Below are 12364 nucleotides of genomic sequence, written 5' to 3'. Positions count from 1 at the left end.
CAAGGTTTGTTCTTTGTTCTTTGTGATATTTTATACTCCAGACACGTTTCTTTTTTTATAGAAACAAAATGGTATAGTGGAGGACATTGTTTACTGCTGTGCAGGTAACAAAGTCCTAGAAGGGCAATGCCTACCTCTACTTCTGTGCAAATTCTGCAATGAAAAGTTTGTTTGGGATAGGATTTTAGTTAGAATCACCTGAACTCATGTTTGGGATAGGATTTTGTCTCAAATTGTGATAAAAAGGCACAGTCCCAGAAGACATGGGGTAACCACTGGATTATTTATTACTAAGACACAACACAAATTCAAATGCATCAATTTTGGGCGTGGCAAGAAAAGGAGTAGGATGCCGAACTGAGGACCAGTCATAAGTTTAAATAGCAAGCAACATTTCTGGATTAACATAGCAGAAAATAATGCTATTTAAACACACAAATTCATTTTCTTCTATTTTATGACAGCATAAAAAAGGAGGTGGGAAATTTTTTACATAGTCATATACAGCGTGCACACAGTGTGGCAACATTGGTCAAATTGCTGGAATATAAAGATCAACCATCTTGAGGTATTAAGTCGTTACTGGTGACATATAGAATTATTTGAAATAAGATTCTTACAGTTCATCAATTTGGCATGTTATGGCATTGGAACAAGATTCATGGGCATGCCAGATGCAGAAGACCCATACTTGTTTCTTGTTATTTTTGATACTTACCACATGGCTACATGTTCTTAATGGAGATAACAATAAGGCAAATGAACTCATACGAGTACTATAAAAGGGCTGGAATGCAAGGGCACTTATTTGGTTTGTGACCTGTCCCAAAGATTTTAATGGCATGTTAGGGAGATTGTTCCAGAGAAAGTGTCTTGTTCTCTGGAACAATCTCCCTAACATGCCATTAAAATCTTTGGGAAAGGCCCTTAAATCATTCCATAAACTCCAATGGATTTTCAAGGAAACTGCCCTAAATCAATTGAAATTATGGACTTCCATGGACAATTAATGTTACATACATCACAGCATTCAGTTTATGTATATCACAACTTTCCTACAAGTTAGTTCCAAAGCAGCATTCATTGTCCCTCCCTTCTCCTCACAACAACCTTGTGAGGTAGGTGAAAGAGTGTGACCATCAAGGCTGAGTACCGTATTTCAGAAGGAGTCTCTCCAGACTTCAGCAGCCTGGCACCCTCAAGATGTTGCTGGTACTACAACAACTCCTGCCAGGTGCGCTATCTGGAGCTGATGGTGTCTGCAGCCCAACAACACCGGCAGGGCACAAGGTGACAAAGGCTGCTCTAACCACTACACTACACTCCCTGGCACCAGAAGTCTCCGCTTCTCCCAATCGGAATGCCCTGACGTCCTTTTCCCTCGGCGTCCACCAGCCCCAGCCGTGGGAGCTGTGATTCCCAATCCCCTCTGGATTCCCACCAGGAGATCTGGTTGGAGGTTGCGCAGCGCTTCTCAACCTTGGGTACCCCAGCTATCACCGGACTACAACTCCCAGCATCCTTAGCTCGCAAGGCCAGGGATGATGATAAGAGTTGTACCGGACACCTGGGAAGCCGAGTTTGTGGAGCACTGGCTCAACAGGTAGGGCATGAGGGCTGCGGGTTCGAGTCCCATGTTAGGCAAAAGATTCCTGCAGGGCAGAGGGGGTTGGACTAGATGACCCTCGTGGTCTCCTAGAATAAGGGATGATGGGAGCTGAGGATTCCAACTTGATCTCCCCACCCATGAGGCAAGGTGAAGGGTCCACAAGGGCAGCAGATCCCGAGGTCAACCTTTCCCCTAAGTCTCCTTGTTCCTAACGCGGATCATCCCTCACCTCCTTTTGGAGGTCCGCCTCAGCTGCCCTCGTTTTCCCTCAGCTGAGCCCTCAAGCAACCCTCCCGGTGCTCCTCTATGTCTTTCTCTCTCTCTCGTCCCCTCACCTGGCCTCCAGCAGCAACGGCGTCGCCGGCCACTTCGCCGCCAGCCGGGCGGCCACCGCCTTCCGCGGGGAGCTCTCGGCGCCGCGCGGCCACAACAAGCCGAACACCAGCACCCCGGCCACCAACACCGTCACCCCGGCCACCGCCATGGCTCGCTTCGCCCGCCTCGCCAAAATCCCCCTCAGAGCGGCTGCCACGCACAGGCGGCGGCCCGACAGCGGGCTCCGCCCCCCGGCCGTGCCCCCCGTCCAATCGCTGCGCTCGCCTCAAGTCCAGGCCCCGCCCGCTTCTTTCCCGTAGGATCGCGGACCCGCTCTTCCCATTGGTCCCCGGGAAGGCTCCAATCGGAGACGAACGCAACAGCCGCCGAAGTTGCAGGCCGGGCCTGGATAGAGGGGGCGGGGCTGGCCGAACGAGACCCGTTATAAGATGCTGAGCTTTCCCAACGCGAAGCCGCGCAACCCTCGCGGCGCGAATCCGCGTTATTGGTAGTGGGGACGTATTTTTGTCGATGGATCCGTAGTATATTGGTGATAGGTCGGGGACCTAATGCGGAAAGCAAAGCGTGTTTAGTACTTCAAGCCCCTCTCAGCTGCGCCCGTAAAGTGCAACTGGAGGTGATGAGATTCTTCATCTTTGGCGATCCCTCGTAGCCGAGTGTTTTCCATTAACACGGTCTTAACAGTGAGTCCGTAAGTGGCTGTGGAGGCCAGACGTCCTTCCACAGTGGGGACATAAGTTTCTGGCCGGGAGTTGATCTCGGTGAGGGTTTGCCAAACATGCCTTCCTCTTAGCGCGTTTCTCCCTTTCATCCTGCGTTTGAGCATCTTCGAAGTCCATGGCACCTTTGGGAAAGGCTATTCTCCAACTGGAGCGCTTGCAGGCCAGTGTTTCCCAGTTGTCGGTGTTTATGCTACTTTTTTTTTTAGATTTGCCTTGAGAGAGTCTTTAAACCTCTTTTGTTGACTACCAGCATTACGCTTTCCATTTTCAAGTTCGGGATAGAGTAGTTGCTTTGGAAGACAACAATCAAATCTGCACAACATGACCAGTTCAACGAAGTTGATGTTGAAGAATCATTGCTTTGACACTGGCGATCTTTGCTTTTTCCAGTACTACTGTACACTGGAAATAGTTGGCCCGGCGTCTTCCCAAGTGAGGTGTAAAAAATTTCAGAGACACCATTGATGGAATCTTTCAAGGAGTTAGAGATGACGTTTATAAGTGGTCCATTTTGTATGTGGCCCCCAAATCACTAGAATCATAGGTTTGGAAGGGATCCTGAGGGAGAGCTCTGACTGGATCTCCCACTTCCCTGATCAAAAAAATGGACCGGGAGAGGGAAGATTCACACTTTCCTCTGCACCAGCTTCCGAATATGTTTCCCTATCCAAGCTGATGTTTGCTGTGGGGAGGAAATGTCCAGGCACCATACTATAGAATTTGAATCTAGACGTGAAGCATGCATTCCCTTTTTGCCTGGGTGCTTGACAAAATGCATTCAGCTTTATTTTAGCAATGGATGCTGAATTATGAAATTATTAGTATGTGAGCATTTGGGAAGGAGCTGTAAAATAGCAAAAATGTGTGTGAATTCTGAGTGTCTATATTTATTTGTCATGTGTGTGAGATATTTGTGTGTGTGTGTGTACAGTGGTACCTCGTGTTACCTACCGCCCCCCTTACGAATGCTGTGGGTTACGCGTTCTGCTAACCCATAAGTAGATGCCCCTTGTTGTGACCTTTGTCCCGGGATGCGAGCGGAAGTCATGCTCTGGCAGCGCAGCAGCAGCAGGAGGCGCCATTACTGAAAGCGCGCCTCATGTTATGAGCGGTTTCCTGTTACGAACAGACCTCTGGAATGGATTAAGGCTAATATGCCAAGTGAAAGTGACTGATTTTAGATTCCTTTTACACCTAGTTTGCACAATCCTATTTCTATGTATATTGACTCAGAATTCTCCCCCTTTGTGTCCATAGTCACTGTGTTTAGGACTGCAGCTTGAAGCAAATGTCTACATTCTGAGTGTAGGAAAGTGGCTCTGGTGAAGCTATGAGGTTTTGTATAGCATATCAGTAATATTTAGACAAATAATGTACAACAGTGGCAAGGAAACCAAGAAACAAAATTAAGTGTATATGACCCAGGTGGCGCTGTGGGTTAAACCACTGAGCCTAGGGCTTGCTGATCAAAAGGTCAGCGGTTCGAATCCCTGTGACGGGATGAGCTCCTGTTGCTCGGTCCCAGCTCCTGCCAACCTAGCAGTTCGAAAGCACGTCAAAAAATGCAAGTAGATAAATAGGAACCGCTACAGCGGGAAGGTAAACGGCGTTTCTATGTGCTGCTCTGGTTTGCCAGAAGCGGCTTTGTCATGCTGGCCACATGACCTGGAAGCTATACGCCGGCTCCCTCGGCCAATAACGCGAGATGAGCGCGCAACCTCAGAGTCGGTGACGACTGGACCTAATGGTCAGGGGTCCCTTTACCTTTATACAGTATATGAATTGAATCTAATAGTCCTTGAATAGTTGCCGCCCAGTCAGTATCATCATTCAGGTAGTAAACTGTGTCATATTCTCAACTCATGGAAGCTATTATTTTTCTTCTGCTTCCTAATACGTTAAAGTAATTTTAATGATGATGAAGGTCCTACTACTACTAATAAATAATGACATGTTCAAATTGGGCATTTTTGATCTGTTTGAGACATAGAGTGCATGTTGTACGAATTGTATGTAGTAAGTTTTGTAAACAAGCAAACAATGAAGGTACAACTAAAAGACAGTTTCCACTGTACAGGATGGTATAGGGCCAGTCACATGGCACAGAAGGAGCATGAACAAGAGTTCGCATTGCCTTCCCACTTACCTAGGATGTCTGTTCCACCTCTGATGCCACTACCCACTTGCAGAGAGACATACCATTTGAACAGTACCTACACATTTAAAATCAGAAGTACATAGGCTCAGATTGTATGGTTGATTCTGAGTCTTATCTGAAAAACCAACTGTGTGATCTGAGTGTATGCATGCTGTAGTTTTTGTCTATGGGTCATGTATGTGGTTGGTGGCATTGCAGGCAGATATAGTGGATGGGAAAGGAAAACAGGTGCAATACTTGCCCTTTTTCTTACTCACATAATAAATGGGAGTAAATGGTGCTCTGTCATCTGATCTGACCCATTTTTTGGCTTCCTGTTTCACCCAAACTAGAAACTGTGGATTTAAGCTAATAGCCAAATGCTCTAGCTTAACTGGTTGATGGATTGCAGCTGAAAAATATTTTGGCAGAATAATACAATTAAAGAAACGTTTTAAAACCAGTTGCACAACAGACAATCATGGGGATAAAAAATTATTGCTAAAGCTATTTCTGTGTTCAGAAGACATGATTAATGAAGGAGTCTTAATAAGGTCCAACCACTTAGTATAAATCATAGTGACTGCAGTATACTTAATGGTAAGGGTTGCATTAAAGAGAAATAAAGCTGAAGCTTTATCAGCATGTGTGGTAAAAAGAAAACTTTATTTGTGGAAACATATTTTAACATATGGGGGAGGAGGACACCAATATAACCCTGATCTTCAGCCAAATACAAGCACATTAGACAGGTACAGGAATAAACTGCAGCATGCACACAATCCTATGCTAGTCTAAGTGCTAATGAGTTAAATGAGAGGTACACCCCATATGGGCATAGCCGGAGGGGCAGCTGCCCTCAATCAATAGAAATCAATATAAATACATAGATAACTGAGGTTCTGCCCCCCTAACAAAAGGCCTGCCCCCCCCCCCAGCAAAAATCCTGGCTATGCCCATTATGTCCCACATCACTAATGGTGCTCTCATACCATAGCTGCCAAGTTTTCCCTTTTCTCATGAGGAAGCCTATTCAGCATAAGGGAATTTCCCTTAAAAAAAGGGATAACTTGGCAGCTATGTCTCATACCCTCCAACATTTCTTCAATGAAAATAGTGACGTCCTCAGGAAAAGCGGGACATTCCGGGATCAAATCAGAAACCAGGACTGCTTCTGTAAATCCGGGGCTGTCCCTGGAAAATAAGGACACTTGGAGGTCTGTGCTCTGTTCCACCTACAGGGAGGATCCTGCATGTTATCTTAATCATTCTTTCCCACATGCCATCAACATTAGAGGTCAAGGTTGTGCTCTTAGTTGATTTTTAATGCACTATTCACTATGCAGTTATCAAAACAAAAACCACGGCCAGCAGATATATACACCTCATCCATAAACATTTACAAAGGAAAAGCATTAATTTCAGTGCAATTTGCCTTCAAACAAGGAGCTTAAAAGAATAGTCTATTGATATAAATGGGACTTACTTTTAGAGAAATATGCTTGCAATTTGGATGTTAATCCAAAACCCTCAGCTTAAATGGCTTATTTGTTGGTCTGCTGCATGCAGAGGGCAGAGCTGCAAACTTTTTACACAGCTAATTAAAAATCAATTAACTGTGACCAAACTCTGTGTACAAGCAGTTACATGCAACTATCAGTGGCTTTAGATGGAGACATGCATCCCTATTCCCTTGAAAGGCATATCCATAGCTGCCAAGTTATCCCTTATTTTAAGGGATTTTCCCTTATGCTGAATAGGCTTCCTCGCGAGAAAAGGGAAAACTTGGCAGCTATGGGCATATCCAGCTTAGTGCAGCTAGATACACATTTGAATCAGCATCAGCTGTGAGCATTAAAACCTGCTTCCATACATAGATCTCACTCACTGGACTGGGGTGCATTTCAGGATTAAGTTGTGAGGGTAAACATGTGCCCAAAGGATTCTTATTCCAAGTGTCTCCGGCATGTATGTTTTAGCCTTGATTGGTTCTCGGCCTCTCTTAATTGCTATCATGTGTCCCTGCGTTCTCAATGCCTAGTTCCACTCCTCCATTATTTAAATTATTGTTTGGCCCACCTTCCTCCTTATCCCATGAGGAAGATTTGTTCTGAACCAGACGTTCCTCAGCTCCTACCAGCTTACCCTTGCGGCCTTGCGCCCCCCCCCCCAAATCAGTTTGAAAGCTGCTCTGCCACTTTTTAAATATCTATTTCAAGTGCCAACAGTCTGGTTGCATCCTGATCCATTTTGTACAGGCTTGGCTTGTTCCAAAATGTTCCCTAACAAAATTGAACCCCCCCCCTTTCAATCTATCCATCTCATTTTCACACTGAGAATACACAGCTGTGCCTGTCTGGCCCACCCTGCACACAGAACTGGTAACATTTCAGGAAAAAAATACAATGGTCCTGGCTTTCAATATCCTACCTAGCAATCTACATTTCACTTCCAGGACCTCTGGATTACATTTCCCTGTCGTTGGTGCCAACAAACCCTACAGCCACTTACATTCAGTTCGCTAACTAGACGATGGGAGATACACACAAACTCCATGCCAGGCAGGCAATTCACCATGCAGTCTGTATGCCCATCACACAAACCTATTCATGCTCCTAATGACTGAATTATCCATTGCAAAAAAAGTATTCCCCCACCCCAACAAATGTTCTCAGCAGGGCAGGATAATTGCTTGTCCTCAAGGAATGGGTCCCTTCTAAGGAATCGTTCCCCTCTTCCCCAGAGTGGTGCCTTCCTTTCCCAAGCCAAGGTCTTCATTCTCGATGACAGAAGGGGAAGATATCCCACCAGCCTCTCTGCCTCTCTCAGCTTCTCCAGGTCGGCAACTTTGGTCTAAACAAGGGAACAAATCTGTTCCCTGAGAACCAGGAGCATATTGCACCTTGGACACTTCCATCCTCAGGAGCCAAAACAACTTGGGCTGGTCCTAGCTACACAGCCCTGTTGGCTTTCTACTTGCACAACTATTCTCTCTCCCCCCCTCCATCTTTCAAGTTACTTTGGGGCTTGAAATTTGTTTACGTCAAGGAAAGAAGGGGCAGAGTAGTTTTCCATGGCCTCCTCACCCTATTGTCAAGCTCACTCTGCTGCTAAACTTGCCCTGAGGCCTTCTGCTTGGTTGTGCCATGTGTGTTGTGCTGACATATTTATCTAGTTTGCAGATGTGCTAATGGTTTCGAAAATGTTGGCGACCCCTGACTATTAATCTTTAAGGTGCCACAAGGTTTGGTTCTATTCTGCAGACAAGCACAGCTGCCTCTCAGTTATTTTAAATCTGTAATACTCCTTTTAGAAATTGTTGAAGCAATTTCAAGCCATTTTCCAGAATATCAAATGCACTGTGTAAATTCATCCATATTCCTTGTAATTATTTATACAAAATATAATTAGGATGGACATTCATACTACTTTACAATCGTGCAGACTGATATTTTATGTCCATTTCAATTAATCTGGATAAGTACAAATTCCCATTTTTATGATTTACATGCAGCACTGATTATCATCTACTGAGAAGACAGCTTTAAAAATCAATGTTCAAAGTTGCTACACATGAAGGAGAGAGTCTGAAAGTGCTGCTGTAAGCTATTGCATATGTAATGGAAATAGATTTATTGCTTCAGCCTCATATTTCCCTTTATTATTAAATCATTAAAGGTCTCCTAAGTTAAATTCACGCATGGAAAGATATGTGCTTGTGTAGCACAGAGTGTATGTACAATGGGTGTGTATAATACAGGACATTGATTTTTCAACTGGTAAGCAGGGACCCACTGCTACTGGATCACAGGCCAACCTAAGGCCAATTGCAGTACCAGGACTACTGCAAACAAACAAACAAACAAACAAACCCAAACCAATTAAGACATAAGTCCCCCAGTGGCATGTTTAAACTAAAGGTTAGTCCCCAGTCTGAAAAGACTGAAGTCCGCCCTCCTTGATTTACTAGAAATGTAAACTTTTTCCTTTCAGTGATTTGAATTCTGCACCCCTGAACTTAACCAAAATGTCAGCAGCAACTGCTTAATCCTCTTCAATATGCACCCATTAATTCTACCATAGCCATTCTTGTGCTACAGAAGCCTGCATTGAGCATGCTGAGGGCCATTGTGTGATGGCAATGAATGCATCTAGTTTGAAAAATTAAAGTAGCAGCCACAGAGGGTCACATCAGGATCAGGATTGCATTCTGCAGGGACAAATTGCAGCTTCAGGAGAAGAACATTCCAGTTAGGGTTGCCATATGTCCAGAATTTCCCAGACGTAGCTGGGATTTGACTGTTGGAGAAAACGTCTGGGCGGAAATTGCTTCAATATCCAAAGCTCAACAACTTTTGTGTCCGGATTTTCAGTTTGTGAAATATGGCAATCCTAATTCCAATGACACTGCTTAACCCCTCCCTCCCTGCATGCCACAAACCTAGACCTGCCACCTGCCATTAGCTGCTGTTTAAACATATTAAAACTAGACATGTTAATAGCAATCACATAAATAAGATCATTTCTAGCTCGGCCCTGAGTGAAAATGGAAGAGAGGTTTATTTTCCAAGCAACCCATGCTTCAGCTAAAACCACATTCAACCAACAAGGTTGGTTTAAATGTGCCTTTTCAGCCTAAATGTAGCTGCTGGGGGAAGTGGTGGACTCTGATCCAGATTATGGCTGTCAAACAGGATAGGATATTTAGCCCTTCCCCACTTCCATTCTTCTCTGAAAATCACTGACAAACCTGCTATTAGCAACAGAGGGCAGAATTTTCAGCAAGTATATAGCCTGGCAGTAAGGGTTTAAATCTTCCACTCCCCATGCCATGGTCCCAATACAGATCACTCCCCACCAGATCACTCCCCAGTTTTGTTTTTGTTTTGTTTTAATGTGAGGACTCCCAAGCATGAGACTGAGAGATGCATTGACACCAACAGCTTTATTCTACGCAGTTAGTTGTTGCAAACAATGGGTTTAGCCATGCTGAACATACCATAAAAGGAGACTCAGCGGCTGCAATCCAGTAAACATTTATTTGGGAGCAGGTCCCCTTGAACTCAGCTAGTGAACAAACCCTCTTCTCTGTATGAGCAGACTAAATGATTAATAAACAAATACACACAACGTATCTAGTTTGTCACTTCCTTAATTCCGACTACACATTATCAGCTTTCCAACTGCAGTTTCTGCCCTGTATATTTTGTGCCCAATTGTTTAAAAGGGACCACTTCAAGTGCAAACAGCTTGTGTTAGCAGTGCCTGGAGAAAATTGCAGAGCTGGAAGGGACCACACAAGGGTCATAATTCACTACAAACACATTGATTGATTGATTGATTGAATTTATATACTACCCTATATACCCCGAGGTCTCAGGGCGTTTCACAAAACAAGATCAACATATAAAACCACAATATATATGATCAAAATAATAACAACAACCCAATAACACCCCCCCCCAAAAGAGCCACATTTTAAAAGGGCATAGGATGTCAATCAAATCAACCAAAGCGCTGGTTATTCTTCTCCTCCAGCCATAGCAAGTGACGCGAAGAAGAAGCATCCTCGCCACGTGCAAAAACCCAGCATCTAGCACCACTAACTTTCCCGCTCCCCCACCCTCTATCTACTGCGCTTCCGCAACGCAAAAACCCGTCGGCTGCCCAAGTCGATAGGTGGTGGGCGGGGCCTGGGCGGAGAGAGCCAAGAACCATCACCGCGCCTCCTTTCCCCGTGGTTTCTTATTGGCTACTGCTGCCGGCGAGCTGAGCTCCGCTATTGGCCACATAGGAGACCCTCCGTTGATTGGCTCGCAAGCGCGCGAAGCTCCCCCCTTCCTCCTGTGAAGAGAGAGTGATAACGGTTGTGCGCTAGGCAGTAACGGACGCGCGCCGGCGAGTGATAAGAAGCGCCGGGGTCGCACCTGGTGCGGACGCCTCGCGCTTTGCCTCAGTGGCTGAGACGACGGTTATATGAGGGAGTTAAAAAAAATTATATATTTTAAAATAAATGTCGTCGTCATAACTGCCGCGGAACAAAGCTCTTCGTGGTTGCCGTCACAAAGAAGCCGCCGTGAGGGGATGAAGCGCAGCCTGTGATCTCTGACGGGGCGCGGGGCTCCCTCTCGCCGCTATGAGGCTGCGGGGGCACCGGAGGCAGCCGAACCCGCGCCTGCCGCCGCCGCGGGTCTCCCGCTCTCCCCAGCGGAGCGTCCCGGAGCTCCGGGGAGCAAGACACGGAGAGTGAAGGGAGCGCCGACACCGGGCGCCATGGAAGAGCGGCTACCGAGCCGCTGGCTGCTGCTGCCGCCGCTCCTGGCGCTGCTCTTCCTCTTCGTCCTCTACCAGTACGCCTCTCCCGGCGGAGGCTGTCTTAGCGGGCCCGCCGCCGCTGCGCCCGATCCTCCGGCCGTTTCCCCTTGCGGCGCCGGGGGCCACCCGGCCCGGCGGAGGCAGCGCTTCCCCGGGGACCCCGCGGGGCTCTCGTCCCGCCCGCCGGGCTCCCCCGGGCGCAGGTCCGCCTTTGGCCTGTCGGAGCTGTGCCGCCGCGCGCGCTTCGACATGCGCGGCCGCGACGTGATGGTGTTCCTGCACATCCAGAAGACCGGCGGCACCACCTTCGGGAGGCACCTGGTGCGCAACATCCGCCTCGAGCAGCCCTGCTACTGCCGCGCGGGGCAGAAGAAGTGCACTTGCCACCGGCCGGGGGCCGCCGCTGCTGCCACGCCGCCGGAAGGCGACAAGGGGGACAAGGGCGACACGTGGCTATTCTCGCGCTTCTCCACCGGCTGGAGTTGCGGGCTGCACGCCGACTGGACCGAGCTCACCAGCTGCGTGCCCGCCGCCATGGACCGCAGGGGGGGCTGCCCCGCCAACCGCACCCGCAGGTTAGTCCCCTTCGCTGTGTGGGGGGGTGGGAGTGATAATACGGAATTGCAGAGATCCGGGAGCTTAAGATCCGCTTTAAGTTGCACCCATCCGAAAGAACTAGCCTTTTGCTCCAGGTAGTTTGGGAGTCTTCTGCGACGCATTGCTGCTTTTCTATCCAGCTTCAGGTTTTGCTCAGCCAGGTGTACCAGTCAAATCGTCTTGCATCTTGCCGTAGGTGCGAGGAGGCTAGCGGCTGTTGGTGATCTCATTTTTGGCATCGGTTTCTTGGCGCCCCGGTACAAGCATTTCCCCAGGCGTGACTCCATGCGATTTGAAAACCAGCGCTGCCGCTGCTTATGGCTTCGAACGGCATGTTTCATGCCAGGCGAGAAGCTGACTGGAATATGCAGCGCTAGGGGAGTGATGCTGTGAGCATTTGGCCTGATACATGGGATGAACTCCTGAACATTGTTATGTGTGTTGAGTTGTGAATAAAAGTCAGGTGCTTGGTAGGGGAGGGGCAGTTTTCCCCACGCTTGACTTTGCATCTCAGCCCATGACTACCATGCTCCTGTAGAGCCGAAAAGTGATGTGCAATGCACATAGCGAAATTACAAAACAAAAGGTGCTTCACACGTGACTATTTTGTTAAAAAGTTAGTGTTTCTGCTGATCAAGTCTGCAGAGT

The 12364-nt window shown here is 47.3% G+C and overlaps 2 protein-coding genes across 3 annotated transcripts in view; one reads left to right on the top strand and one right to left on the bottom strand.

Annotated features, from left to right (window-relative positions):
• The window catches only part of UGGT2 (UDP-glucose glycoprotein glucosyltransferase 2), a 79235-nt gene extending 77006 nt beyond the window's left edge, over positions 1-2229 (bottom strand). The window contains exon 1 of one of the 2 annotated variants that reach the window (XM_035114477.3): positions 1945-2229. In XM_035114477.3, the coding sequence (XP_034970368.2) occupies positions 1945-2093 (149 nt within the window). In that variant the 5' untranslated portion in view covers positions 2094-2229. The remainder of the gene's footprint in view (positions 1-1944) is intronic. The other variant, XM_035114476.3, reaches the window with a different exon arrangement.
• A 7489-nt stretch (positions 2230-9718) lies between these two features.
• Positions 9719-12364, top strand: part of HS6ST3 (heparan sulfate 6-O-sulfotransferase 3) — a 150286-nt gene continuing 147640 nt past the window's right edge. The window contains exon 1 of the mRNA XM_088667515.1: positions 9719-11694. Coding sequence (XP_088523641.1) covers positions 11078-11694 — 617 coding nt within the window. The 5' untranslated portion in view covers positions 9719-11077. The remainder of the gene's footprint in view (positions 11695-12364) is intronic.

Source organism: Zootoca vivipara, chromosome 4 (assembly GCF_965207765.1).
Source record: "Zootoca vivipara chromosome 4, rZooViv2.hap1.1, whole genome shotgun sequence".
Classification (NCBI taxonomy): domain Eukaryota; kingdom Metazoa; phylum Chordata; class Lepidosauria; order Squamata; family Lacertidae; genus Zootoca; species Zootoca vivipara.
This window is presented reverse-complemented; position numbering and strand designations above follow the sequence as displayed.